This window comes from Pseudomyrmex gracilis, unplaced genomic scaffold (assembly GCF_002006095.1).
Source record: "Pseudomyrmex gracilis isolate BER0280 unplaced genomic scaffold, ASM200609v1 scaffold_11, whole genome shotgun sequence".
Taxonomy (NCBI): Eukaryota; Metazoa; Arthropoda; class Insecta; order Hymenoptera; family Formicidae; genus Pseudomyrmex; species Pseudomyrmex gracilis.
The window spans coordinates 1,282,631-1,307,727 of record NW_018020595.1 but is presented as its reverse complement, the minus strand read 5'-3'; the positions used below and the strand labels follow the sequence as shown (position 1 = coordinate 1,307,727).

At 33.6% G+C, this 25,097-nt stretch overlaps 3 protein-coding genes across 18 annotated transcripts; 2 read left to right on the top strand and 1 right to left on the bottom strand.

The window, feature by feature from the left end:
* Positions 1-222: 222 nt before the first annotated feature.
* LOC109863664 lies at positions 223-3,421 on the top strand. 2 transcript variants are annotated; one of them, XM_020444059.1, is made up of 3 exons: positions 223-633; positions 1,865-2,011; positions 2,296-3,421. In XM_020444059.1, the coding sequence occupies exons 1-3, from the start codon at positions 558-560 to the stop codon at positions 2,511-2,513; spliced, it is 441 nt and encodes a 146-aa protein (XP_020299648.1). In that variant the 5' UTR covers positions 223-557; the 3' UTR covers positions 2,514-3,421. The 2 variants fall into 2 exon arrangements, with proteins under 2 accessions (XP_020299648.1, XP_020299646.1); XM_020444057.1 differs by lacking the exon at positions 1,865-2,011 and adding an exon at positions 1,045-1,200.
* LOC109863663 (coronin-2B-like) lies at positions 3,414-11,079 on the bottom strand. Of its 10 annotated transcripts, none has more exons than XM_020444049.1 (10): positions 10,868-11,079; positions 10,422-10,702; positions 6,621-6,818; positions 6,365-6,481; positions 5,772-6,086; positions 5,454-5,678; positions 5,162-5,371; positions 4,911-5,028; positions 4,601-4,827; positions 3,414-4,508 (listed from the first exon to the last, which is right to left on the bottom strand). In XM_020444049.1, the coding sequence occupies exons 2-10, from the start codon at positions 10,536-10,538 to the stop codon at positions 4,314-4,316; spliced, it is 1,722 nt and encodes a 573-aa protein (XP_020299638.1). In that variant the 5' UTR covers positions 10,539-10,702; positions 10,868-11,079; the 3' UTR covers positions 3,414-4,313. The 10 variants fall into 10 exon arrangements, with proteins under 10 accessions (XP_020299638.1, XP_020299639.1, XP_020299635.1 ...); XM_020444050.1 differs by lacking the exon at positions 10,868-11,079 and adding an exon at positions 10,791-10,863 and having other exon boundaries at positions 10,422-10,680; XM_020444046.1 differs by lacking the exon at positions 10,868-11,079 and adding an exon at positions 10,791-10,862.
* Positions 11,080-12,638: 1,559 nt separating this feature from the next.
* LOC109863084 (serine/threonine-protein kinase 10) lies at positions 12,639-24,804 on the top strand. Of its 6 annotated transcripts, none has more exons than XM_020443273.1 (13): positions 12,639-13,034; positions 13,912-14,102; positions 14,499-15,085; positions 15,176-15,340; positions 15,463-15,661; positions 15,738-15,868; positions 15,970-16,293; positions 17,566-17,650; positions 17,728-17,885; positions 17,977-18,488; positions 18,623-19,149; positions 19,233-21,484; positions 21,996-22,844. In XM_020443273.1, exons 3-13 carry the CDS (start codon positions 14,927-14,929, stop codon positions 22,293-22,295), a joined length of 4,812 nt encoding a protein of 1,603 aa, XP_020298862.1. In that variant the 5' UTR covers positions 12,639-13,034; positions 13,912-14,102; positions 14,499-14,926; the 3' UTR covers positions 22,296-22,844. The 6 variants fall into 6 exon arrangements, with proteins under 6 accessions (XP_020298862.1, XP_020298870.1, XP_020298856.1 ...); XM_020443287.1 differs by lacking the exon at positions 13,912-14,102 and adding an exon at positions 23,964-24,053 and having other exon boundaries at positions 12,640-13,034; positions 21,996-22,077; XM_020443281.1 differs by lacking the exons at positions 13,912-14,102; positions 21,996-22,844 and adding an exon at positions 23,964-24,804.
* Positions 24,805-25,097: the final 293 nt, after the last annotated feature.

Genomic DNA, 25,097 nt, shown 5'->3' with positions numbered 1-25,097 from the left:
TTTCGGAACACCTTCTTCTTTTTTACTGAACTAGTGTGATCAGTTCAGCAAAAAAGAACAAACCAATTGGCTGCGTTCCGATATTCACTGCCAGGTATTAAACATCTATACTTTGTTATAGATTTAGTGATAATCGGAACGCAATCACTGTAGAGCTACGTTCAAAAATTATTTTCATAAAATCTACATAAAATATAGAAATTTGGTCATCGAAAGAATTATTCAAGAAGTGTTGCATCAGCCATACCGGTTGGATGTGCGTAGTTACGCTTAGATATTTTTGGACAATTCTCGGTGTTTTTACACCGACTTTTTCGGTTTATCATTAATTTTAACGAACGTACAACTCCGTGGCTTGTACCCAAACCACGGTTTAGGACCTGTGTCACGATTTTTAAAGACTTAGAATGGCGTATGGACTAGCTTGAAACGGTCCTTTGAGCCATATATGCACCAAACCAAATATAGAAATTAGCAAGTGAAAACTGGTGTAAACACGCAACGGAGCAACGATCAAGAAAGAAACAGGAGATTCAAAGGAAAACTGAGCTGAACTGATGCACAGATCTCTCGAAATGGCCAGCACAAAGTGTTACTTCGTATTTGTGATAATTTTGCTGCTACTTGAAAGAGGTGAGATAAAATATACACATAAGATGCGCGAGTGCACGCAAGGAAGAGCCTTGTACGAGTTTATCAAATATCAGCGCTTGATGATTATATATTGCTTGTAATTAGAATATATTCGTGTATAAGTTTTAACAAGAACTGATTCTATATTACAAGCGATAATTGTTCCACTATTGTGTATCTATTGCGTTTTCTAAACTTCTAAAGACAATTTGTAGTTGTGACACATCGCCTTAACTTGGGCGGGGCATCCTTCTTCATCTTTGATATTTTTTCAAGCTAGTGACAGAACAATTTTGAAGTTTCTTGTATAGAAAAAAATATATAATTTTTAGATAATATATATGTACTACGTTATATATACACACACATAATACATATATATATAGTTATAAAAAATGATATCTAATTTAGGATATAGCATCGAGTGCTATCAATGTAACAGCACCAGCAGCGAGTTTCCTTTCCAGTGTAATGAATTTTTAACAAGTGATGTGGATCTTGAGCCAAGATCATGCAAGGATGTTTATGGAGCTCAATATTGTGTCAAACATATAGGCCGTTTCGAGGGTAAACACAGACATTTCTGCGATTTAGCTTGAAACTTTAACATAGGGGCAACACAGGGAGAGCAGATTGATTACTGACAATTGTATTTCACTTGCACGCAGACTAACAAAGTGGCATGTGGAACATCCTATCCTAACCTAATAGAATACTTTTTTTCAGATTTTTCAAACAATTTTGGAAACATGCTTGCTACATTTTCATTCTGTGAGAAATAGCTATTAACCTGAATTTTTTTTTTTCATATTAATGTAAATCATTTAATCTTTGGAGGACTGGCATTTTTCTTGTAAAATTTTGACTTTTAACAAAAAATTTATGCATATATATATATAAACATGTTGCACAAAGTTTCTGAGTTTTTTGCTGACCACTAAATAGCGGCTACTGCAACCCTCTAAAGGTTAAACATTATTATCATGTGTTTTAGGAAAATACTGTCTATATATGAATTGTTTATATGATTAATTATTAATTATTCTATATTACTGTTTTATAATTTTATAGGATATTTTAAAATTAATTATAATAGAGAATATTGTATATAATTTTACAAAAGTTCTCATACATGTGTTTATATACATATACGTACGTATCTATAAAACATCAAACATCATGAGTGCCTGGAATTAAAAAATTTAATTTGTTTCTCTTTTAATTAATTAAGCCATGAACTTGGAATGCTACCAATGCTCATCTGAAGATGAATGGAAATGCATGAACAATGATTTGGTTGAAACTTCATTGGTGCCAACAAACTGTGATCATATTCATGAGGCGCGTTATTGTGTCAAAACTATTGGCCGTTATGGAGGTTCTTACAAGTTTCAATGTTCTTTGTGTGTGTGTGTATGTGTGTCATGTGAAATATGCTTTTCCTTCATTTGTTGTATATTTTTATTTAATTATTAAATTTATCATAAAGTCAAATCTAACACTAGTATGCTTTCTCACATTCTTTCCAACTTACATGCATGGGTATTATCTGATCTCTTCATTACTTGCAAAATATCCACACATTTTATTTATTTGTTTATTCATTCGAGGTTAATTATTTAAAATTCTTATTGTATAAGTAACGTGATATGTAAAAAATAGGTGGCATTGGTACAAAGCGGTTTTGCTCATCTGCGCACATGGGAAACTACTGCGATTATGTAAAACAACCAGGTGATAAGCTAATGTACCGCACGTGTGTATTCACATGCTCCAGCGATGGATGCAATCCAGCAACATATCTCCAGCCAAATTTTTTATACACCTTACTCATTCCAGTAAGTTTATTGATAATCTGGAGTAGACAATTTTGCAGGTAGAATACTTTATTCAATATGTCAGGGAATGTATTGAATAATTCATTGTATAATTGTAACCTAACTGTATAATTCATTGTTCTTGAATTTTACATGTGCTTTTGTTACTCAAATTCCGTCCAAGAGAATGACAAATCAAATTTTAATCATTTAGATATTGATCTGTAGAAAAGATCAAAGCTGACGTAAGATACGTAATTCTAGAATTAATTACTGACACAGACCACATAGTTTCTCTCTCAATTTAGATACCTTAAAAAAATGTGTAAAATTGATTTTTTACATATAAATACTATTTCATTATAATACTCTTATTAAGAATCTTGGATAGTTTCACACATTTTTTACAATATCTTTAAATCTATTTGACAGACGCGCGTACTGTGTTTAATAATAATCTACTTGTAGATTATTGAACAAAGATGTATTTTCTTTATGTAATGTATAATATATCAAATAGTTAAATCTTAATAACATATATTGGATTGACATATGAAAAAAATCATTACATAAATTGAAATGTGATACCTATCATGAGGGATTTTATAAATTTTATTTACTCAAACGAAGCAAGTTTACAATCTTAATTGTAAATCTAACGAAGAGAAAAAAAACAAATTTTTCAATTAATAATGATTCGAACATTCAATTAGATCTCGTATTAAATATACCTTCACAAGTATATTAAAACTAATAGCAATAATTATACAATCAGCTGATGAGGAAAGACTAGAAACAGTATCACTTGAATGCTCTACTGATAAATTTTATGATTTACTTTGTTTTTTAAACATACACACAACACAAATCTTACTCTCTTAATCACACACTAGAAATTTCTTATAATTTATCAAGTGTATAGCATTTAGATAAATTATATTATAAATAATCAATCATTAATATTATAAATTATCATTAATATTATAAATTATCAATCCACACAATACAATTACACACTGTATGAAAAATACATATATAATTCATACGAATTGTTTATCATTAGTGTATATTCTTAAGCAGAAATACAGTTCTGTATATAATTACGTATATCATTTCAGCTACGAAATTAACGCTAGAAATAAAGTTTGGTATGCATTTATTATTATTGTTATAATTAGTTATAATTTAACATCAAGTAAAAAAACTGCCGCATTTCTTAAAAATATACATGGATATTTATATCATAGAGCGTAAATATATTGTACACTTTTTATATTCAATGATTTGCATTTTGTATATAATCTTCCATACACATTTTGCTGCATATTATATAAAAAAGAATTTTAAGCTAATTGATCCGAAAATCTTATTGCCATCGACATCACGGCAGTACAGACGGCAGTAAAAGATATATATATATATATATATATATATATATGTATATATATAGCAAAATGCTTTAGCCACATACATATGACATAGCGGCACTGCGATATCTGAATATTCAACTTGTGCATTCAGGTATGTGTAAACAGGTACAAATTTTCACGCAACAATCGCAGATTGCTTTTTTCCTTATCTCTGTGATCACTGCTAAAGTTTTAATAATAATTTAATAATAAGTTTTAATATAATTGTGGTCACCCTAAACATTTAACAAATATTTCTGCAAAGCAACCGAAAAAAATTTCAAGTTAACCTGTACGAATATTTTTTTTGTGTACGAGTTTCATAGACCTAGCGTAAACTCTTCGAAAGCTTAATAGACTTGACTGTCGATTATTTGATTATATCGAAAGCTGCGAAAATTTTATCTAACCAATAATGAAGCGAATAACTTGCAAATAAGTGTTATCTTAAGTTTTATTGGCGCTGCAATTTTCGTATTTGGTCCTCTAATTCCTTAACGCGCAATTGACTGTTAGCAAGTTGTCGTCGAACCAGCCTTAATTCATCGGTTTGACGGGCGAATGCTAATCGAAGTTCTGCTTCGTTATTTGGAACATCCACAGTCTCCATAACTTTGTTGTCATTCAGTGTAGATGACATAATATTTTTCTACAACAGAAAGAAATATTATTAAAGATATTTTTATGTGCGTATATATATTATATGTGTATATATTATATAAAGTATAACATAATTTCTACCTGCATACCGACGTTTGCAAATTTCTGCTGAAGTTGCTGAAACTTTGTGCTTTGATTACTGCAGGTCTTTTGACTTTTTTCCGACATATCGTGCAATTCTACCGGTCTATAATCCGGTATAGTTTCCGTAGAAAGAAACGCGAATTTCTTTTTGTTATTCAAGTCTGTAGATGCAGGCAATTGTGGCGGCTTATACATTCGTGGTTTATGTGTAGAAATGCTTCCACCTAATAATAAATCATGTATAATTTATTAATTGTGTGCTGCAATTTTTTATTATTGTTCGTATCTTGACATATATTAAATATACCTGTTTTAAGAGAGATTAAGACTGGCGGACTATTCATGCCGCTAATCCAATCCCTAGCTGACAGTGCAGGAGACGTTCCAATTGTATCAGGATATAGATCCTCTTGAAATTGATCACTCTGTAACCGTAATTTTTTATGATCCACGATGTAAAAGAAAAGCGTAAGTAAATTTTACTACTGAAATATATTGTTCTTTTTTTTAGATAGCAAATTTATATATGTAAAATATTAGATGAGAATATAAACTTACCTTCCTAGGTACTATCATTGAGATCGGCTCGCACATTCCGCGAGTCGCGTGTAGCTTATAAAACCTGAATATCTCACATATAGCTGTGTTAATGCCTCTTTTCGGCATCACTCCTAACCCTCTTTGAGGATTGCCAGATATAAATTGACTGAGATAATGCATCCAAGGTGCTTCGTTAACTACTTCGTAATAACGAATATTTCCATCACCCTGCAGAAAATCATAAAATGTATAAGTAAGAAAGGAAGTTTCTCTCCTGCGCGATTTAAACGTTATTATGTAAGTGTTTCACCTTTCCAGCTAAAAATACCATATTGGTATCGTTATCGTAAAATGGAAAGACAATTCCACTTGATGAGTCGATCGTTTCGCATGTCAGAGGAACGGTCAAGTCATGTTGACTCCATATAGCATATTGCCGATCTGAATGTCTACTAAATCCAGTAGTTAATAGACGCCCCGAACTGCCAAGAAATACTACCTTACTCGCTTTCGTGCCAGCGTGACATACTCCTTCCTGCGGTAGGAAGGAAGTGCGGTAATTAACAATTAACGTTGTTCACTTATATTTTTCACTTACCATCATCTGACTTTTTCAGTTTTTACTTACCGAAACAATTATACCAGACCTCGGTTCGAAAACCCGCAATTTCTTGTCCTTGCAAGTAGTTGCTAACAAGCTGCCATCGCGATTCAGAGATATACCATAAATTACATCGGGATGCCTATCGATAACACTCACTGTTTCGCATCTGTTTACATCCCATACAATAACAAGATGATCGAAACCGGCACTAAAAAGTATATTTTCTGCTACTGGATGCCATTCGATATAAGCGACACGTCGTTTGTGTCCTTGCAATTCCACCAACCACTCGGTCAAATTTCTCGACAATCCGCCATCAGGTATATGCCACAATTTTATCTAAATAAAGATACAAACTTTTCTATATAAAGTACTTTAAGAAAATTGAACTCTTTGAAATAATTTTGTGATCAACAATATATCTACTAATTGTTTTATTAATTTTTTATCGTTTGATTCTAAATATTTTAAATTTTTGAAAATAAATATGATCTTGATTACACGATAATAGTTTGGTTTATGAAATAAAATATTGATTTTTCGCGATTTTTTGTTCATGTAACAATATTCTTTATCGGATAGAGAAATCTATAATTACGTAAACATTGATTTCTTACGGTGCAGTCATCGGAACAGGATGCGATAATGTTGTCATTGAATGGATTCCATTTGATATCCAAAACGGGACCGGTATGTCCAGTTACACGACTAGCATTAAAGTCGAGACGCCCGGTCTAAAATATAATAAGAAAATAAAAAATAATATTACATTAATTCTAAAAAAAAAAAAAAAAGAGTTTGTTAATAGATGCTGCTCTCATTTTGTAAGGAGGGCAACGGAATCAATAAATCGATGAGACGCAAATAACTTACACGATCCAATGATAATACTAAGAACGCTCCACCACCTGCGACCTCTGTTACGACGGCCAAAAATTTTGGATTAACAGCGCAGAATTGTGAATCATGGGCGTTCTTCGTGATTTTGATGTTGTCATAACATTTCTCTCTCTTAGCTGGCACACCATAGACATGCCGGAATTTGCTGCTTCGAACGCCGCGAAACCATGACTAAAAATATCACATTCAGGTTTACAATTCCTGTTTCTGTTGAAGAAAAATCGATTTTAATTGCTAGAATTTTAAGCTCGCACACACACATCAACTTGAATTTTTTATTGCAACAAAATTACACAATGCGTTAATCAATCATATTGTTTTATGTACATCACATATTATCAATATAATATGCGATAATTTTTCGAGACAAAATGTTATCAAAACAAAAGAGAAAGAAACATTTTCTATTAGTTTATTATATCTTCTTCAGAAACCGTAAAAAAAGAAAGTTGCCGATCAATATCATCCGACGTGAATACCGATCTTGTTATCAGATGATAACTATAGATTTTCAAAATTCAGTTTTGAAAAAAATAGACTATAATTTTTAAAACCTTTTTCTTTTTCCATGCATATTAAAATTTCAGTTTTAGTCACATCTTTCTTTTTTTTTATATATATATATAAATATATTATATATATATTATATATAATATATTATAAATATATTTATTTATTTATGTATTGTATATAGCAAAATAGAGAGACAAATTGACTGCCAATTGGGGTATGAAATATGTTGAGTTTGTAAAATGGTATTTTACTGCTGCGTGCAGCGTAGCGCGGCGAGATAGATCGAATTATGCGACTTTTCCTCATCTAAAAAAGAAGTAAACAGATTGCAAAAATTATAAAATTCGTGGCGAAAGGACTGACCTGTTCCTTGCTTCAAAATAGAGACATACGGTGTCCTAAGACGTAAGTGAGCCAACTTTCATTTACGAGCTACTTAATTCACAATTAGTGAGTTTTGACGATAATTGAAATTAGAGTCAAAATTAATATAAGTTATTTCACTTTTTAAAAATTGTTTCAAGTACAATTGCTTGTAAAAATCATATTTAAAATGGATCATATTTATATATTTCTTTCAAGAAATATTGATACAGAAAATTGATCGTAACAACTTGTACATAAAAGATAGATTTGGAAAGATAAATTATATACTTTGTCATAATGAAGATCAGTTACATTACGAAACGTGGTGATGTTTAATCATTATTATGCAGAAATATTGCTACAAAACATTAATAATTTAATATATCCTTATATATGTACAAATTTATTTCATTATACTGTTTAGTTATTTTTTTATATACAGAGAAAGTAATGCGTTGAACAAGTGGATACTCACTCCAGTTACATTGAAGTGCGTTGACGTTTAGCGAGAAATCACTTTTATCACATAGTTCTCTATCTCTCAACCGCTAGTTTTCCAAATTACAAACAATAACGTCTTATTGTCACTTATTGTCACACAGTCTTATATTAAAGAAATATTTACATGCACACATAAATGTCGCACCATGCTTTGTTTAAAAAGAACATGCAGTTTAGATGAAAAACTTCTAATTTTTAAATATCACATAGTTTCTAAAATATATTTTTTACACCTACATAAAAACGTTTGGAATTAAAGTAAGTAAAATAAATACACACATGATCTACTAATATGTATGAATAATACATTGTTTCCATCCTTTATATCTACTTCTAAAAAAATTTAATTTCAAATATACGTAACATTAAAAGGCAACTTGACAAAATAATACAGAATCGAATCACAGTTTTGTAATTCACTCCGAACAAATCTTGTTTTCAGTCTCTTAATTTGCGCGCACAAGCCGCACTCACCTGTTTATCATTGGTCATGTCTGGTCACGTTATTCAGAATCTGGTATCCGAGACAGTCGGTGCTCGTTGAGTACACGTGCGGTGAGATGATTGTCGCTAGTGCACAACGGAGACGCGGTAATCGACAACAAGCCTGGGCTCATGCATGTGCAGGTAGTTGATGAAACAGAAAGAAGGAAGGGAAGGTGAGACGAGTGAGAGAGAAATAAGGAAGGAGGAGAGAGAAAGAAAAAATAAAGACGTAGAGGAACGTAAATAATATTGCAAATATCTACACGAGTCGTTCTCTCTTACTGCGTGCTTACTAAAAGAAACAAAAGAAAATAAGACACGTATCATTAATTAGCAATTTATAAAATCATATAAGTAATCGTGCACAGTGCGTCAAGAACAATTTCTGTAAGCTATTTTAAAAAAAGTTCGAAAAAGAGCAGCTTAATTAAATTCAAACATAATTCTTATGATTGCAATTAAGACAGCGATAAGCTGTTTTTACATCTGACGCACGATGCAATTGTACAAGTTTTTTCTATTGTATAAAAAAATTAAATGTTTCGAAAGCGCTACAGTAGATTTATAATGATCTCAGATATGTTATTACAATACAATAGTGATATTTTTATTTTATTAAGCGCGTGTGTAATCACTTACTACGAGTCCTATTTGTCAACGTTTTTACGGCTGATAATTTGAAGTTTAGAAAATATTGTACGATAATTTTTTAAAAGTTACACCATTTTTTTCAGATTAAACACACAAAATAAAACAGGTAGATCATTTTTTAATAAGTACACGAATATTTGTGAAGCTAATGTTTAAGAGCTTATGATACACGATACTTTTTTGTGATAGATTCTATCGGCAAAATCGATCAATCGCGATTTGGAAATTACAGAATCACTACAAAATCGTAGTGCTCGTATGCGATTTGGCATGAAGAAAAATCGTATGCTGCAGACTCTTAGTCATTGACGCAATTCAAACGCGATGTGCAAATAAATGATATTTCTTTGTTTTGCATAAGCAACCTTTATAACGATTGAATAACGATAAGAGATTACGAAATCGACTGCATGCACAGAATCAACAACTACATATATACGACAGTTAAAGAGCAATCGAGAGCAAACGTTCACTTACGCCAACCATTCCTTTTCTACTGACGAACAAAAGCGAAAAAACTATCTAGCGCTTGTGGAACCTGATACCTGCGGTAGTGCGTTTGAATACGAGATTGATTCACACACACATACATACATGTATATATATATATATATATAGAGAGAGAGAGTGTGTGTGTGTGTGTGTGTGTACGTGCGCGCGCGCGTGTGCGTGTGTCGAAATATACACCTGATAATACACTATCGATTTTCCTACAATTATTTTTTGCAAAACTTTTCGTTAATTAAACGAGAACACATAAAATACTACAATTAATGTACAATTGAATCATTAGCTAGAATGCTGATCAAAACATTGTTCACAATCTCTGTAATGCGTAGTTATAGATATATCAATGTATCACATTAATTACCGTGAACAGGGATGAAAAACACCCTGTGTTCCAAAGTGCAACTTACAACAACTACAATTCTGCATGCAAGGCTACACATATGATTTTTATATGCAATTTGACATACACACATGTATAATATTCTACAGTTGTACAGTATATATTTTAATCTGCTAGAGGTGAGTATTTTCTAAGCAAACTTGTTAAGGATCATCTGCGTTTAAATATATTGATTTTGTTCAATTCTGATGATCCAAAAGACAAGATTGAGAGATGTATATACATTGTACAATTTGTTAATAACATAAAAAAATATAGAGTTTATATATATATGTATATAGACACGTCAAATTTCACGTTTTGTGCTGTAATTTGGTAAAAGCGTAATAACAATCGCATATACTCACTTTACCACTAGGCTTGTAACAGGCCCTTGCGTCTACCATGTTGTTTATAATCGTATGTTGATCCTCGCAGCTGTCAAAACCCAATTTTTCCGCTAATTCTTCTCTTGTACGTATCATCTCCTAATTGACGAATTGATACTTTGTTCCATAAACTTAACTCCAAATTTTATTCTTCCACACACACACACACGCGCGCGGAATCTAATTTATCGCCAAGTTGTCAATTATGTGTGTATATCGGTTTACCGGCGCCAACTTCCTTCAACACATTTATATCTTCACTTCAATGTTATATGGCATGAAAGAAAAACCCATGCGTTAGAGACATTTATATCTTTAATATAGTAATTGATTAAAAAACGGTCATACCGTTCGCAATAACAAATGAAACACGTGTAAATGTGTGTTACAATACTCAGAGTAATAACCTCGTCAAACTTACTCACATATATGTAGTTACGTACATTGTACACGTTATCGATCTGACATTTCGCATGTTATGGCTAGTCTACAATGAAGGTTGTAAGGCTGTAGGAGTAGAGAGTAAACTATATTTTTCGGTGAAGAAACGACGGGAATAACGAAATGGACAATTCCCATTTCGCACTGCCTACTGCCTTACTATTAGCCAATGAAAGACGTGTGTTAAAAAACGCGAAATAATTACTTGTATAGACAAAAATAAAAGAACTCCAAAAACCTTACTCATTACTCTATACTGCCTACTCCCATTGTAGACTAGCCATTATGCTGTGTACCAAAATTCACTAACTGCCAGCGCTAAAGATCTATAGTTTACGTCACATATGTTATACATTTTTAGCACTGGCAACGTGCTGGCAGCAATTCTGGGACACAGCTTTAGACTGCGCTCGGAGAGCACGCTATCAGCGCTATTCTATCTTTGTTTTACATCTAATGAGTAATAAAGATAGAATAATGCAACAGCGCTGATAGCGCGCTCCCCGAACTTAGCCTTACAAGGATTGAAGTTACTATCAACGATTGCAGATTGACCAATGATTGAACAAGCTGCTTGCTGTTGCAAGCAAGCCCGTAAGGCCCATTCTACATTGATCGCAAGCGCAAACGCAAGGTATAGATCTCGTAGAATTGACCAATCACGCTGGTCAATTGGCTGATTTGATCAATACTTGATTAGTCAATTCTACCAGACCTGTTCTTTGCGTTTGCGCTTGCAATCAATGTAGAACAGGCTTAATATAAAGGCTATCGCACACTAAGGTCTGTAGAATAGACAGATTGCCTGGTAACTCTCGACCAGCTTTTTGTTTTCATCCCTACTACTTGTTCTAGAAAGCTTTGATTGGTTGATTCTCTTATGTCTTATGCGTTATGCATTATGCAAAAGTCTGTGCTTCGGCTCTTAAGGGCCTTCTACAATGAGATATTAGTAATAAATCAGAAGTCAGAAGCAAGAAATTGATCAATCACAGTCAAATCACAAAAAAATAATCGATTGTGATTAGTGACTTCTGACTTCTGATTTATTACTAATATTTTATTGTAAAAGGGCCTTTATTGTTGTTTTATGTAAATCAATATGACGAATTAAGCTAGACACTCGTTGGTTGAAATGATTTCATGCTATGCATATGCAGCTATGAGTGCGGCCAAAGTCTCACCACAAATGTTTTAAAGCTCATTCTATAGGTCTGTTCTTTTTACCTGAACTGGCTATACTTCAGAGTTTATCTTTCTTCTTCCAATGTGGAGTGAAAAAGATGAACTCTGAACTAGTGCGGCCAGTTCAGGTAAAAAGAACAGACCTTATCTTTATTCAACATTTAACAAAGACCGCATCCTGAGTTCAAAGAGATAAAATACCTCTTTTTGCGCATAAGGGAGGAAAATGGGGATAACGTTACGCGCGAGATTGGCGGGATATTCTCTGGCAGCCAATGGTTGCGGAGTGAAGGAACTTTCTAGTTGATTTGATGATTCTAAAACTAAGAGCCAATCACGTCCGATTGTTACAAAGCAACTTGTTTTGCTGAACGCGACTATTGGCTACTTCTATTTGATACTGTTATGTTATTTGTAGTGCAATAAAAAAAAGAAACGTTTCACTATTGTTACTGCGTATCACCGTGATGAAACTTCCTTTATACTACTGTATCATAGATTCTTATATAGTACGAGCAGTGAATTTTGGAACACAGTTTGTACGTAACTGTGCCACTCGATACGTCATTTCCAGGCGTGGTGGAGCGAGACTTGTGTATACGCATGAAGATGGACGAGTGTATATAACATGTCGTGCGTGAGTCACATCTACAGTGTGATGCAAATATGTGGTAGTGATCGGTGCTGAAAATGGCCGAGTAACGTGTACATAGTTCAACATAGCTTTGTCGCAAAGTTCAGCGATCCTTGCTTGAGAAATAATTTCGTACAGTGTTACGACGGAACATGATCTTACGCGTGTGTAAATAGTGAATTGTTTATTCTCGATTGACAGATCTAACGAACTTGAGCTGTGCAACGTTGTCGACTCAATAGCGGCTATTTTCCGGCGGATTTCGCACTAACGTGAGAGGGAAACGGTGCCTAGACTACGCACCTAGATTAGAGATAATGTAAAGCAAAAAGGTAAGCAAAAAGGAAACAACGTTCATTATGCATTCACTTTTCCCAAAGTGTCTCGTTTTTTTGATTGATGACGAGAATATGACCGTCACGCACGATTCGCCCTGAAGTTGCATGCGGACACGCATATTCTCAGAAGAGTCGAAGCGAGAGTAGCAGTTATGTACATCTCTCTCTCTCTCTCCAAGTTTCTCCATTTGCATCGGAAAGTCTGTTCTACCTAGCTGCACTTTTACACTTTTCACACTCGAAATGTAAAGTTATGTGTTTTCGTACTTTAAATGGAAAATAGGAGAAAGAAGATTGTAGGTGGACATGTGGGATGTGCAAATGTCTGTAGATTCTGCATATCGACCACGAGAGACTATTGTTTGATGTGACATGAAGCTATCTTGCGAACGTCGTCGACAACTGGCCTGATCATCTCCGACTCCGTTTGTCGTTATTGTACGTCAACGGCCGTGCATACCCTGATTTTCTCCTGGCGCGCGGTGTGTCGGGGCGTGTACGTGCAAGAACTACAGCTTTCGCGAAAGCGTACGAGAACCGAATGAGAAGAATTGAATTTTTGAAAATCCGCGATGTGTTTTTTTGTATGGCGGCTACATCAGTAACACAGACTTAAGATTATTTGTCAAAATTATGTCAGGCTACGTGATTGAGCGTTAATACCTGTCGACATTTCACATTCAGTCTCTCTGTCTCTCTCTCTCTCTCTCTGTCTCTCTCTCTNCTCTCTCTCTCTCTCTCTCTCTCTCTCTCTCTCTCTCTCTCTCTCTCTCTCTCTCTCTCTCTCTCTCTCTTTCTCTCTCCCCTTTCTTTTTACTCATTACTTGTTTCGTTTGTTCATACGATTTTGTTCTTATCGCTTGTAAAACAGCAAATCTCATCGCGGGACGTTAAATCGTCTTACCGCGAGATGCGAACACAGTCGAGAGCAGCGGTCGGTATCGATCAGGCAGTGACAGCAACGAATGGATGGGTTATTTTATTGTACTGAAAAAGATTATCACGACGCATTTCTCACGTGCATTTGTTCTGCAGTAGCGCGTCTGCATCGTAGTCGTATTGGTATTCTGATTAACTCCTAATTAAATTTTCCATCCCTCCGCGAGCTGGTTAGACGTTTTGCAAGTCCCACTGCCTACATATTGAAAGAGTAGAACAAACAATACATAAAAAGATTGTTAATTAAAGATAAATATGATACAGATTGACAAATAGATAGACATTATGGTTAAAAGAAAAAAAAACAATTTTATATAATGTCATAGATATTTAGAACAATTCTCATCAGTGTTGTATTTATCTGTTCTTGATAATATCTTCTATTAAGTAAATAAGTTTTTTCAAGCTTATCAGCTATTTGAAGTCTCTAGCTTTATTCTTATCTTAGATGTTAATAATGAACATAGATAATAAAAGTTGAAAGATTGTGTGTAATTTAAAAAATATATTCTGTTTCAGAATTTAATTTAATATTTGTTTTACACAATATTGAAGAAGATTGTCAGCAATGGGTCGTGCTTCTTTTATCTATATCATCAGCAGTTTGAACAAAACAATTAATTGAGAAGTGTAACTTAGAGCTTACAAAGATGCGGGAGTGGTGTGGCACGGTCCCCTGGTATCCAGCAGGGATCTGAAAAAATGAAATAAAATAATGTGAACTATCTATGTAAATTGACATTGTTTTAAGCGCACCATATGTTAAAGTGTTGAAAAATAATGATTATTGAGCTCTTTTGAGTGCAGAAGTTATATATTTTACTATATGTTTAATGGGCAATTGTTAATAACTACAGTTTGTACAGTAAAGAGTATTGATTTCAGTGTGTTTAAATTGTAATAATAGTTTAGTGTTACATCTAAGTATATCACAATACACTGCCAAAATGTCATTTTTATCAAATCTGAAGAAAGCATTCCACTTTGGTGGTAATGATGCGAAAAAGAAAAAATTGTACAACAACATCAAAATGGACTGTAATCCCGAGGAGTTTTGGGAGATGATAGGAGAATTAGGTGATGGTGCATTTGGTAAAGTTTATAAGGTAACACACAGCATCACATACATATAAAATATTCTTTAGTAAAAAATGCCATTGTTATACTTATGTTTCATATGATTTATTCTTCTGTAGGCGCAGCATAAGCAAACTAATCAGCTTGCTGCTGCAAAGATGTGTGCATTGGAAGGTGAAGATGATCTTAGTGATTTTATGATTGAGATAGATATTTTGTCAGAATGCAAACATCCTAATATTGTTGAATTGCATGAAGCTTATTTCATTGAAGGAAAATTATGGGTATGTTACTTCATTATTGCTAAACAAACGTAATTGTTAATAGTGCAAGCTTTTTATGGGAATACAACACATTTTTTTATATAAAGTTAAATCAATATTTATTGATACAATTGTTTTTGTAGATGTTAATCGAATATTGTGATGGTGGTGCTGTGGATTCCATAATGGTTGAACTGGAAAAAGCTCTAACAGAAATGCAGATAGCATACATCTGTCAGTATATGACTAAAGGCCTTGCCTTTTTACACAAATCCAAAGTTATACACAGGGATTTGAAGGCTGGAAATGTCTTACTGACTATGGCAGGGGGTGTTAAAATAGGTGCATATTTGTAAAAATACTGTAAAGTAATTTTTGTCATAATACATGTTCTAAAACTTCTATTCCTCAATCGTAGCTGATTTTGGAGTATCTGCAAAAAACAAACATACTCTGCAGAAACATGATACATTTATTGGTACTCCTTATTGGATGGCGCCTGAAGTTGTTTTATGTGAAACGTTCAGGGACAATCCTTATGATTTCAAAGTAAGTAATGTTTGTATAGTTGTATAAATGTATTTCCTATTTTGTTTGTTTGTTTTTTTTTGTTTTTTTCACTTTAAGATATAGATATGATTTTGATTTAGGTCGATATCTGGTCTCTTGGTATAACTCTTATAGAGTTTGCACAAATGGAACCACCAAACCACGAAATGTCGCCGATGCGAGTGTTACTTAAAATACAGAAAAGCGATCCGCCGAAATTGGATCAGCCTGGGAAATGGAGTAAGGAATTTAATGATTTTATTGCTAAAGCACTTATAAAGGATCCGACTTCACGACCTACAGCTGACGATTTGTTAAAACATCCGTTTATAAGCCGAAATTTAGATTCAAAACCTGTTCGAGATCTATTGCTTGAATATAAGGCAGACGTTGTCGAAGAGGAGCTTGTAGATGAGGAAGCGGAGGTAAGATTTATTTCTCCTTATATTTTATTTTTTTATGTACATGTTAATTATGCAGACCATAAATTATAAATGATGTGATTGATTATTTATTACAAACTATAAATTATACATGTGTATATATATATATATATTAAAAAAAACAAAAGTATTAATTTTTTTAAATAAAAACAATCAATTATGTAATAACATTTACTTTGCGTTTCTAATTAACATCTATAACATGTGCTTTAAAAAATCTATATATTCTAACATATAGTAATTTTGTTTTTTTATTTTATATTGTACTTGCGTCAAAATTATACTAAACAATAGTTTGATACCAAAGTTCCAATTTTTCTTGCAAAGAAATTTATTCTAGTGCAAGAAAGATTTCTCTAATACAACAAAAACATGGTAAAGTTTCATTATTTAAATAGTTAAAAAGTGATATTTTGAAAATGCAAAATTAACATGTAATACATGTTAATTGTTACATGCATCCGTTATTAGAAGGCCAAAAAAACGAAAAAACACAGAGAACAATATCAGCGCATTGGTAAGCTGCTTCTAGATGAAGCATACATGTTTCATTTGCCCCAATCCAGTTATAAAATGGCGAAATATAAAATATTAAAACATCAGTGATCAAATGTTGTATTTTTTTGTCTCAGTTGATTGAAATGTGTCTAACACAAATCGTGAATGTTTTACTTTAAATATTAATTATAAAGTCGTAAATACTTAAATATTAATTATAAAGTCGTAAAACATGATTGTGTTTCCACTATCTACATATATTTGCACGCATAACGTGGTTATTTTATTTAATAAATGTTACAATAATGCATGCATTTAAACTTAAATTTCAATTATAAGAAACAAATGATCAAAACTGTGTAGAATAGCATCACAGTATTGTAAATATTTTGTATATGATAAAAAAAACATGCAATTTTTTACAATGAATGTATTGTGATAATATAAATTACTTTGGTTGTGCATGCGGTTCTCCTGACTCTCGCCAGTCTCATTATCCCATTATATGTCAGGTTAGTAGTTTGTGATATTGCATTCTGTGCGCTCATAGAATTAATTAAGCTTCATGGTGAATTTAAAGGAAAGTATACATAATTTATTTCTTTAGCGTTAATTTATGTTTATAGATCTTTGTGTACTTGATTGTATATTATGCCATTTGTAATACATGACGGAGGTTGAGCGATTAAGAATTAACAGGAGATTTTTTTTATGATTTATATTCCTATGTAAGCAACGTGTATGTTACTGTTTCAGGAGCAGCGTACGTCTCAGCTTCCTCTGGAGCTGGATCAAATCACAGATGACTCCACTCCTACGCGCCCTGATGCCGATGTTAAGAGTAAGTATTTACAATGCAATTACATAATATATATGATATTGTAAAATGTATACTAATTATTTTTGAATTCAATTTAGTTGCCGAAAAAGAAAATCTTGTGACATTGCCTGCGCCAGTGAAGAAAGAAGAAAGTAACAAGCGTGAAATAAACCGCGATGGCGAGAAAGAGGACAAGAACAAGAGATTACGTAAGGCTGAATCCAAAGAGAACATACAGCCTCCCGAGAAGAAGCAGGTATTTGATAGCATAATTAAATATTTTGTAACGTTATATTGTGCTCAGGTGAAATTTAAGTGTTAATAACGCGCGTAAATTATTCGCGCAGGCACCTAAACCACCAAACGAAATAAGTGAACGTAGATTATCTCGAGATAAAGGACCGGCACCCCCACCACCACCCATGCGTCAAGATAGCGAAGAAAAGAAGAAGAAAGACGAAGAAAAGGAAAATACTTTGAAGAATATTGAGAAAATCAACATCGTGGAACTTGCGGACAAATTCAAATCTACTGATAACAAATCGCAAGATGAGAATATCATGGCTCAACAAGTGACTAATATTAAAGAGCAAAAGAATTCAGAAATAAACAATCAAACGCAAACTGAAGTAGACAGTTCTGAAAAAATAAAATTAGAAAATGAAGAGAATAGTATATTTTTCGATAACATAAAAAAATTCGAGGATCATCAGAAATTAATAAATAATAAATCAAGTCCCGCTACGAGAAAACAATTAGGAATAAATGAAAAACGCAAGTCGGCACCAGTAAAACCAGAAATGATTGAAGATTTATCTGCAGTAATATATAAACAGTCATCTTTAGAAGATAAGGATAAGTAAGTATTTTTTTCTATTGTTTAAGTATTTTTGTTTTTTTATATGTCGAGAATATGAATGAATTTAGAAATAATTAAATAAAAATTAAAAATATAAAAGATTCTCTATTGTAAAGTAATATCTCTTAATTTAGAAACAGAAATAAACTGTTATCCGTGGATGACGTAACAAAATTGCAATCTCAAGAAAGAGAGGACTTTAAGAGTTTAGAAGTTAAGCGAAAATCCATTGGAGAAAAACTGAACGCTGTATTGGAGAAGCGATTATCCATAGATTCTGCGAGAAAAATAAATGACGGTTCAATAGAAACGTTGAAGCACACATCTGTCGCATCGACGTATCTGTCAGAGAAAAATATCAAAGCTAGTTCAACAGAGGACGATAAAACTCAGTTTGGTATAACGAAGACTGAAAGTCCCCCAAAGAGTCACAGCGCGGGATCGTCTAGAAACGATTCTTTAGAAAGCTTCTCTGACGAATTGCCCGTTAAAACGGATAACAATAATAGAACAGAGCATAATCATGAAGACACAATGACTGACGACAAGACCTCGGAGAAACAAGATTCGGGAATTAATGTGTCAGTAATTACATCGACGCCAATTAGAAGTAAGAACGACTCGAGGAGAAGCAGCGGGGACAACATAGTCGTTATTACTGGTAAAATTGAAATTTATGTTATTTGAAATATGTAGATAATTTGCTTTTGTTTTTTTTTTTTACTTAAAAATCGTATGTTGTAGGAAAAGCTCAACCTGAGCAAGAAGTACGCTTAAACACATCGACCGTTCGTATTACTGCCGACTCGCAAGACTTGTCAAATAGTCTAGCGAGTAACGTAAGTCAAGTAACAGTCGTAACAACGCATCCGCCTGTGCTAGTGGATGCACCTCCGGCCTCAACGCTGACGATGACGTCACCTCCTCTACGTCGCACTTCACCAACGTCAGAAGTTGTTATCGTTGCCAATGAAATGAACAAGACTCAGGTGAATGACAATTCTATTGACGACGATACATTTCCTAGTTTGGATAGTCTAGAATATACGCCGCAAGAACAGCCTGTCGTACTTGCTGACGTGTCCAAAAGAATCGGCAAGAAGTTGGACGAGTCGGAAGTAGTTATAGTGAGTCCTATTGTGGACGTATTACAAGATACCAGTCACGTTTCGGTGGTCACAGTTGGAGACGATAAAGAACAAGTAAAGGATTCGTCGATGTCCAAAAAGCACAACGTTGTTCGCACCGGTTCGTCTCACAGCGATCTGAGTTCGAATGAGAGATCGAGTTTGAGAAGCGATAGCGGAGATGAGAACGGCAAAGTGATCGTTTCTCCTACAACCATTGAATCACCAGACATGGATGATTGCGAGAAAAATGCAAAGAAAATGAATGGACTGATCAAGAATGAAATGCCACATCACGTTGATGATAGGATTATTAAGGCGGTCAAGCAAAAAGAGGTGAACGTTAAAAGCTTCAATAAAGAGAAACGAGTTTCTCCGGATAGTTTTGAAGGTTCAAGATCTCAAAGTGATTCCAGTTCTATAAGATCGCACACGCCGAGCAAGAGCATCGATCGCTCAGACGCTGAGTCCATCTCAACTACTATCAGTCAAGACAGTAGGGAATCAAACAAAGAGAATCGTTTGAATCAAGCTCAACACGCGGAAATACTCGATGAGGAAGTCGTCTTGCGCCGAAAACCCGATTACAATCGCGAAGTAACGTCCCGACAAACTACAAGAACAAAGGAAGATATACAGATAATGAATCTGAAGAAGAAAACGAGAAAGCGTACAAGAAAGTTCGAGATCGACGGTGTCGTGGTAACGACGACAACCTCGAAAGTAATATACGGCGACGATGAGAACGGTAAGGTTTACGACGACCAGATCTTTAGAAAGCAAGAGCTGCGCGAGTTAAAGATGCTGCAAAAGATGGAGCAAAAGCAGTTCCAGGATTTGGCTCAGAAAGCTCAATTCAACAAAGACCAGCAAGAGAAGCGATTCGAACAGGAACGGCAACTTCTGGAGCGTAATGCCGAAGCAGATTTAGAAACACTCGCAAGACAACAGAGACAGCAAATTGAACGTGCTGAGGCGCAGCAGGAAATCGATCTGCGACTGGCGTCTAAAAAAATTCGCAGCGAACAAGAAAGAGAGCTCAAACAATTCCGAGAAGGCCTAAAACAGGAACTAAGATTGCTCAAGCAAGAAATAGATTTAATGCCAAAAGACAAACGGAAAAGCGCATTCAAAGTACGGAAGGAACAGCTTGAAGCAGAACACGAAGAAAGAGAAAAGCTCTTCTTGGAGAAGCTCAATGAGAGTCATGAGATATCGTTGAGACGATTATCGGATAGTCATCGTGAGAAGATTGCATTGATGGAGCGACAATTTCTGCAACAGAAACAGCAACTGATGCGCGGCAGGGAAGCTGCTATTTGGGAACAGGAAGAACGTCAGATACACGAGCGGCAGCAATTGCTCAAGAAGCAACTTAAGGATATATTTTTCCTGCAGAGACATCAGATGCTCATTCGACACGAGAAGGAATTAGAACAAATGAAGAGGATGAATCAGAGAAAAGAGGAAGAGTTGATAAAACGACAGACGGTGGAACGTAGAAATCTTCCAAAAAGAATTCGCAACGAGATGAAGGCGCGCGAGATGATGTTTCGAGAATCAATGAGGATTTCGATGTCATCTTCGCCTACGCCGGATCCCGATGCCGAACGAGAAAAATTGAAAAAATTTCAGGAGAACGAAAAGAAAAGATATAGAGCTGAGCAACAGAGATTTGAATTGAAGCATTCCAGACAACTCGAGGAAATGAGAGCTCAGAGTGACGCTACTATTAAGGAATTGGAGCAATTGCAGAACGAGAAGAGAAAGATGCTGATGGAGCACGAAACACTAAAGCTTAAAGAACAAGAAGAAGCTTATAGCCGAGAAATTCGGGAGTGGAAGGCGCAACTTAAACCACGAAAACAGGTAAATAAAAACAAAGTTTGGACGGAGAAGACTATCGTAAAACTATATCTTATTATTTCTTGGGTGCAACAATTGAACTTTGACAGCCTGGTAGTAATTGCCTTTTAATTTCTTATTTGGTTTAGCTATGCTTTATTTTCAAAATTACTGTTTTTATTTTGTATCTATCCGCAACAGTGTGAGAATTTAGTTTTCTACTTAAAAAAGGTCGGCGCAAACCGACGCAAAGTCGTATTTGGAGCCGACATGAATGCAAACTTATTAAATTGTTTGATAATGTGTAGTAAATATATTTGCTTTTGCATCGCTTTGCGCTGAGCTTAATCTGCATGACTAATTATTAATAAAAAGTAAAATTAAAAATAAAAAAAAATTGGTAAGAATGACGTATATAGAGAAAGAAACTACAACTCAATATAGAATTTACAGAGTTGAAATATTTACGCGCGTACAAAGTATTGACCTAAATCTTGTCATAAGTCTGAAATAAATCTTAATGTACTTGTTATAGAAAATAGAAGCTGATCTGGCGACTGAAATGGAAACATTGGAAAAGCGCTATCAAGACTATTTGCCTTCTTCTGGTCTTAGTGGTCTCTCTTTTCCCTTTTTCGATTGTTCTAAAATCACAATTCCCGACACTTGGAAGAGATCTCCACGCTTACCACGGTCCACTCCCACTTCTCCATCTTTCACTATACCTAGAGTGTCTTTAAAGATTAGTAGTTCAGATTCGGATACCTTTTTGTCAAACAGCATGCTTTCACGAAGTCACTCCAAGCCAGACTTAGTACCACCGTCCCGTAGATAGTACCTATCTAAATTTTTCTTAATAGTTTTGTTTAAGTGATCCGAAAACAATTTTTAACGTGTATAAACGTGCATATTATGTACGCAGTATAATCTTTACCATATAAGTTTTTCCAGCTTTTGCAAATACTGAATTTTTAAAACAATTCACATTTTGAAATATGTTAAAATTAGTATGTTTCCTAGTAAATGCACAACTCTGCTTATCTAGCGCTAATTCTAATCAGAAATAACCAATATCTGCTTTATTGATTGCTTTAAGATCTACTGCAATAGTTATTTGACCACTATCACTATCTTATACATGTATATTTGACCTTAGTTGTATAAAATGGGACCTATGTGTGTCAATATATTTATTATATAAAATGTAATATATAATTTATTTTTCATATGCTTTCAAGACTAGGAGAACAAATTAAAACACAAATTACTTGAGAACTTTATTATTTGAGGTGTATGTAAAGTTGAGTTTGTGCAGATACATAAACATATATATATATATACAGGGTGTCCCAGAATTGCCGTACAATCTCTCGTAGGCAGGTAGAAGGAGTAAAACTCAGTCGAAAAGTCCTGAACCATTTTTTTCTATTATTTATAATAAAGGAGTAATTATTGAGTAAATCAGGCCAATCAGCGCGGACTTTTAGCCAGGCACACGTCAGTGAGCACTCACACACACCAGGCGCGCGGCTCACTGACGTGTGCCTGGCTAAAAGTCTGCGCTGATTGGCCTGATTTACTCAATAATTACTCCTTTATTATAAATAATAGAAAAAAATGGTTCAGGACTTTTCGACTCAGTTTTATTTCTTCTACCTGCCTACGAGAGATTGTACGGCAATTCTGGGACACCCTGTATATATATAAACATTTATATGTTTATATACAAGCTTCTTTGATTACTTCCGCTTAGCCACACAATTTTGACATTATTCGTAGTTGATATAACAACCAATATAAAGAATATCCATTACTTAATTTCGACCTAAAATATAGAATTAAGTTAACATTACTGTAAAAAGTAATTATTACTTATTAGAATAAAGAAACATTTATGTTTTGAAAAAATAATATACAATCTCATATATTTTTATAATTAAATGTTGGAATTTTATCGTGCAATTATAATTTCGTTCATATATTTTGAATATGTAAACGTATCATATATTATGTTGCTTTTTGAGCTTAAACATTAAATATGGAAATAACAGGGTAAGTGGGTTATTGTGGGCTATGTGTTAAAATTAATAAGATAATGTATAATGAACAGTTTCCTTAAAGCTCCTTTATCTCCAGTATAGTTAAATAGAGTAAATTAGTTCTTGTTACAAGCTCTTACTTAAATATAACAGAAAAAGCCGACTATAGATTTAGACAGAGATTCCACAAGTTGGATTTCAAAGCAGTGTACAAAGTAGCTACAAGGTTAGTTAACAATATTGTAAAATATAGTTGATTCATGTTTCAGATACGATCGTCTACAAACATTCCGTAAATATGAGATATTTAATTGATTTTAGGGACACACATGTTCTCTTTAGATTTATGTAAAAACTCATATTAAATTTTATAGTTACACGAAATTATCTTTCTCTTACACATCTTTCACTAATTTCTTTTCGACACAAAAATAGATTTTTTAATGTGTTTTTTCACATTACAGAAACTTGAGGAGCAGTTTGCACTGCAATTGGAAGAGCAGGAAGCGATTTATGGACCTAGCGCGATACCATTATGCTTGCCGACTGATCTTCCCGATTTGACACATCATACGACCGAGTCTACACGTAGCTCGTTGTCTTCCGTAAGCGAAGGTTGAAGCGACGTTTAAGAATATGAATGAATAAGTATAATGTGGATACCTTCGTGTATAAACAACTCTAGTATAATGTGACAAGTGGTATATCTTTGCATATCAATTGTCACAATTTGTATATATATAACACAACATTCTCTATTCTAAAACCAACAAGTCAAATGCTAACTGTTTTGCAATAATAAAGAATTTAAACAATTCCTAAAAATCTAAATAGAAATATTTCATAAATTATCTTTACGCGAATATTTTGTTCAAAAATATATCTGTGTATAGACTGTTATATATTTATATATTATGATAGCGCGATGCACACATTGATACACTTAATTATATTAATCCGCCCATATTTGATCTTGGATGCGAAAAACGATAATATTCCGAATATCGAGAACATATATTCTTCGAACATATTATATTTTATACGAAACTTTGTTAACATTAGTTTATCCGATGATAACTTCAAGAAAAGATAATCTATATCGGCCATTGTTGTGTGTACGCATGTTTATAAAACATTTGTAGTAATTTTACAATTATATACAAGTACGAAAACATATATTTTCTACATTTTAAATAAATTACCTATATCTTAATCAATTAAACCCATGATTGCCTACTGTGTCAGGGTTTATCAAAAATTGTAACATTTGTTATGTATAAGTATATATGATAGAGCAAAAGAAAAGAGAAAAGAGGAAAGCAGGAGGCAAATATAAATTATCAGAATATTTTTAAGATAATCACGATCTTGAGATACTATATATGTAGAGAACATTACTAGATGTAAATGGTAAAAGTTCATACAATAATATTAAGCTATAGTCACCATGTTTGATTATAGTTACGTTATTTATAACAAAATTTTATAATAGCAATATACGCGAGTATTCTACTTCAGATGAATATTTTAGTAAATATGTGTATACATTCGAATTACTTCGTTCCATTGACTGCTGTTTTTTTTTTTTTTTTTTTATG